We start from the raw sequence: 5,675 nt of genomic DNA on the forward strand, positions 1-5,675 counted from the left end.
TTACTGTGAGTTTCTCTGTGAATTTTCGGACCTTTTGTCTGACTTAGTGCTTAGCTCAGATAAGATAATTATAGTGGGCGATTTTAACATCCACACAGATGCTGAGAATGACAGCCTCAACACTGCATTTAATCTATTGTTAGACTCGATTGGCTTTGCTCAAAATGTAAATGAGTCCACCCACCACTTTAATCATACCTTAGATCTTGTTCTGACTTATGGTATGGAAATTGAAGACTTAACAGTATTCCCTAAAAACCTCCTTCTGTCTGATCATTTCTTAATAACATTTACATTTACTCTGATGGACTACCCAATAGTGGGAAATAAGTTTCATTACAGTAGAAATCTTTCAGAAAGCACTGTAACTATGTTTAAGGATATGATTCCTTCTTTATGTTCTCCAATGCCATATACCAACACAGGGCAGAGTAGCTACCTAAACTCTGTGAGTGAGATAGATTATCTCGTCAATAGTTTTATATCCTCATTGAGGACAACTTTGGATGCTGTAGCTCCTCTGAAAAAGAGAGCCTTAAATCAGAAGTGCCTGACTCCGTGGTATAACTCACAAACTCGCAGCTTAACGCAGATAACCCGTACGTTGGAGAGGAAATGGCGTCTCACTAATTTAGAAGATCTTCACTTAGCCTGGAAAAAGAGTCTGTTGCTCTATAAAAAAAGCCCTCCGTAAAGCTAGGACATCTTACTACTCATCACTAATTGAAGAAAATAAGAACAACCCCAGGTTTCTTTTCAGCACTGTAGCCAGGCTGACAAAGAGCCAGAGCTCTGTTGAGCCGAGTATTCCTTTAACTTTAACTAGTAATGACTTCATGACTTTCTTTGCTAATAAAATTTTAACTATTAGAGAAAAAATTACTCATAACCATCCCAAAGACATATCGTTCTCTTTGGCTGCTTTCAGTGATGCCAGTATTTGGTTAGACTCTTTCTCTCCGATTGTTCTGTCTGAGATATTTTCATTAGTTACTTCCTCCAAACCATCAACATGTCTATTAGACCCCATTCCTACCAGGCTGCTCAAGGAAGCCCTACCAGTAATTAATGCTTCAATCTTAATTATGATCAATCTGTCTTTATTAGTTGGCTATGTACCACAGGCTTTTAAGGTGGCAGTAATTAAACCATTACTTAAAAAGCCATCACTTGACCCAGCTATCTTAGCTAATTATAGGCCAATCTCCAACCTTCCTTTTCTCTCAAAAATTCTTGAAAGGGTAGTTGTAAAACAGCTAACTGATCATCTGCAGAGGAATGGTCTATTTGAAGAGTTTCAGTCAGGGTTTAGAATTCATCATAGTACAGAAACAGCATTAGTGAAGGTTACAAATGATCTTCTTATGGCCTCAGACAGTGGACTCATCTCTGTGCTTGTTCTGTTAGACCTCAGTGCTGCTTTTGATACTGTTGACCATAAAATTTTATTACAGAGATTAGAGCATGCCATAGGTATTAAAGGCACTGCACTGCGGTGGTTTGAATCATATTTATCTAATAGATTACAATTTGTTCATGTAAATGGGGAATCTTCTTCACAGACTAAGGTTAATTATGGAGTTCCACAAGGTTCTGTGCTAGGACCAATTTTATTCACTTTATACATGCTTCCCTTAGGCAGTATTATTAGACAGCATTGCTTAAATTTTCATTGTTACGCAGATGATACTCAGCTTTATCTATCCATGAACCCAGGGGACACACACCAATTAGCTAAACTGCAGGATTGTCTTACAGACATAAAGACATGGATGACCTCTAATTTCCTGCTTTTAAACTCAGATAAAACTGAAGTTATTGTACTTGGCACCACAAATCTTACAAACATGGTGTCTAACCAGATCCTTACTCTGGATGGCATTACCCTGACCTCTAGTAATACTGTGAGAAATCTTGGAGTCATTTTTGATCAGTATATGTCATTCAATGTGCATATTAAACAAATATGTAGGACTGCTTTTTTGCATTTGCGCAATATCTCTAAAATTAGAAAGGTCTTGTCTCAGAGTGATGCTGAAAAACTAATTCATGCATTTATTTCCTCTAAGCTGGACTATTGTAATTCATTATTATCAGGTTGTCCTAAAAGTTCCCTGAAAAGCCTTCAGTTAATTCAAAATGCTGCAGCTAGAGTACTGACAGGGACTAGAAGGAGAGAGCATATCTCACCCATATTGGCCTCTCTTCATTGGCTTCCTGTTAATTCTAGAATAGAATTTAAAATTCTTCTTCTTACTTATAAGGTTTTGAATAATCAGGTCCCATCTTATCTTAGGGACCTCATAGTACCATATCACCCCAATAGAGCGCTTCGCTCTCAGACTGCAGGCTTACTTGTAGTTCCTAGGGTTTGTAAGAGTAGAATGGGAGGCAGAGCCTTCAGCTTTCAGGCTCCTCTCCTCTGGAACCAGCTCCCAATTTGGATCAGGGAGACAGACACCCTCTCTACTTTTAAGATTAGGCTTAAAACTTTCCTTTTTGCTAAAGCTTATAGTTAGGGCTGGATCAGGTGACCCTGAACCATCCCTTAGTTATGCTGCTATAGAGTTAGACTGCTGGGGGGGTTCCCATGATGCACTGAGTGTTTCTTTCTCTTTTTGCTCTGTATGCACCACTCTGCATTTAATCATTAGTGATTGATCTCTGCTCCCCTCCACAGCATGTCTTTTTCCTGGTTCTCTCCCTCAGCCCCAACCAGTCCCAGCAGAAGACTGCCCCTCCCTGAGCCTAGTTCTGCTGGAGGTTTCTTCCTGTTAAAAGGGAGTTTTTCCTTCCCACTGTGGCCAAGTGCTTGCTCACAGGGGGTCGTTTTGACCGTTGGGGTTTTTCTGTAATTATTGTATGGCTTTGCCTTGCAATATGAAGCGCCTTGGGGTAACTGTTTGTTGTGATTTGGCACTATATAAATGAAATTGATTTGATTTGATTTATTTTTTCTCTGCTCCACTCCACCGTGATGATGCAAAATACAAAACTTGCACTCCCAGTTTCTCCAAAGCCAGAGAAGAGTATAATTCAGAGTTGTCAGGAGCAGGGGTACTGAAAAGGGGAGAATAAGGAGAAGGGTTCTCGGGGCCAGTGATTGACAGGGGCCTAGAGAGGCCAATAATACAAATATAATACTGCCAAAATAATATGGGGGGTGGGCTACTAAGATTTTTCATGGGGCTCAAAATCTCTGGTGGAGCGGTCAGCGGTGTCCTGGTGGCTTCCCTCACTCTTCTTTTTGCTCTAAATTCTTAGATGAATTTGGTGCGTTCATCTCTAACTTGTCAACTAGTGCAGATAACATTCTGATCATTGGTGACTTTAACATTCATATAAATAAGCCTTCTGATCCAATCTGCACAAATCATTTATGGAAATTGTGGATGCATTAGGATTTCAGCAATGCATTCAGGACTCGATGCACATTAGTGGAAATACCCTGGATTTGGTTCTCGCACGTGGTATTGCTGTCACAAATATTGACATCATGCCTCTTACATCGGTGGTCTCTGATCAGTCACTTTTTAGGTTTACAGTTTCACTGCCGTGTTTAGTGGAACAACAGCAACAATCTTATTTATCACTACGGCGACGCATCAACTCAACTAAGACTGAACTTGAAGCTACACTGCCTGCTTCACATCTGGCAAATACCCAATCAGTAGACAGTCTTGTGGATAGTTTACGCTCAGTGCTCAAAACTACACTCGACATGATTGCACCACCTTTGTTAAAATCACACCCACCCAAAACACAGTCACCTTGGTTCAACGATTACCTGCGTGACCTCAAGCATAAGGCTAAAGGTCTAGAACAGAAATGGCGTAGTTCAAAATTAGAAGTATTCCACTTGCATGGCGTGATGCTATCTTAGACTATAAGCATGCATTACTGGCTACAAAGCGGACCTATTACTCTGATTTGATCAACAAAACAAGCATAACTCTAAGTTCTTGTTTAACACGGTGGCAACACTTATACATGGACAACCACCTGTAGTTCGCCCTCCTTTTACAGCACAAGATTACCTGGATTACTTTGACAAGAAAATTGAAGATATTAGTTTGAGCATATCCCAGCATGCCTTAACCCAGCCACTACACCCTACTATTAAGGTGGGCACCATTACTGAGGTATTACCTAGATTTACAGAATTTGGTAGTATCTCACTAGGCGTGCTGACAAAACTTGTAACATCTACAAAAAGCACAACCTGCTTATTTGATCCTATACCAACAAAACTGTTTAAGGATCTGTGGCCCACACTTGGGCCGACTGTGCTGGAGATTAATCTCTCATTAACTTTTGGATCTGTTTCTAAATGTTTCAAATCTGCAGTGATTAAACCATTACTTAAGAAATCTAATCTTGACCCTAGTGTATTGAAAAACCTATCGACCAAAATCAAATCTATCATTTTGCTCTAAAATTCTGGAAAAAGTGGTTTCACGGCAGCTCATGGACTACCTTACCAAGAATAATCTGAGCCATTGCAGTCTGCTTTTAGAAAATATCACTCCACAGACAGCTCTCACTAAAGTGGTGAATGATCTTCTGCTTGCAATGGATTCTCTTTTCACACACCACCAGTGTCCATTTCAATTTATTGAAGTTATTAGTTTCAACTACCAGATACTAGAGAATCTCTTCTGCATAGGTGTGCTCAAGGAGGTTCACATAAAACTGTGTCAATGATTCAATAAAACATTCGCCACCTGCATGATTGTATACAGTTTGTCGGTTACCGGTGATGATGTCATAGGTCACGTGTCTGCCTCCTCAGGAGCTTCAGTTACAGCTACAGACTTACCGGAGTTGCTCGGTAACCTGAGGGCCAACGTGATGAGGAACACCAGGGGCCGCTGCAGGTACACACCCCAAGTGGAAGAGCTGACCTGGAGCTACGACCTGGAGTATTCCCACCCCACCTCCACTCATCATTACGACTATGTGCTGGCCACGGATGTGGTCTACCACCACAACTATCTGGATGAGCTTCTGGCCACAATGAAACATTTCTGCCAACCAGGAACCACCGTGATCTGGGCCAATAAGTACAGACTCGATGATGACCTGACTTTCATGGAAAACTTTAAAAAGGCTTTTCACGCCATCCTGGTTGCCGAAGATGGAGACATTAAGATTTTCATGGGAAGTCACAGAGAGACCGATGTGTGACTTAGAGCCAGTACTGCAGGGTGTTCACACATCTGGAGGGACAAAACACCATCATCTTCACCTCCAAATTCCTTTAATCCCATGTGATTTAGATGTAAAGCCTTTTTTTTTTCCTGAAAAGGTCACATATGTGCACCATTTCATTTTAACATAGATCCAACACAAAGGATAGCACTGCTGTATTTTGTTTAATTTTTTGAAAATCATTTTGTATTTTCAGCATGGTTTTTTTATACTCATGTGCAGCTGTACTTGGTGGTATTGTTTTCAGTCATGCGTGTCTCTACATCAATGTGTGAACACAGTAACTTGAGTCTGAATCTGATTTGGACCAAATTTGGTGAAATCATTGACAGTCAGCCAAGGACACAGAGATTTGACCCCCCCCCCCCCCCCCCCCAAAAAAAAAAACTGTTACAAGTCAGGCCACACAATAAGGTCCAATTCTGGGCCCGTTTAAAAAACTAATCAAGAATTTTTTTTAAGTT

At 40.6% G+C, this 5,675-nt stretch overlaps 1 protein-coding gene across 1 annotated transcript; it reads left to right on the forward strand.

The window, feature by feature from the left end:
* The first annotated feature begins 4,726 nt into the window (after positions 1-4,726).
* Positions 4,727-5,283, forward strand: LOC117502836 (protein-lysine methyltransferase METTL21C-like). The gene has a single exon (XM_034161957.1). It carries the CDS (start codon positions 4,729-4,731, stop codon positions 5,185-5,187), a length of 459 nt encoding a protein of 152 aa, XP_034017848.1. The 5' UTR covers positions 4,727-4,728; the 3' UTR covers positions 5,188-5,283.
* Positions 5,284-5,675: the final 392 nt, after the last annotated feature.

Source organism: Thalassophryne amazonica, chromosome 2, assembly GCF_902500255.1.
Source record: "Thalassophryne amazonica chromosome 2, fThaAma1.1, whole genome shotgun sequence".
Taxonomy (NCBI): Eukaryota; Metazoa; Chordata; class Actinopteri; order Batrachoidiformes; family Batrachoididae; genus Thalassophryne; species Thalassophryne amazonica.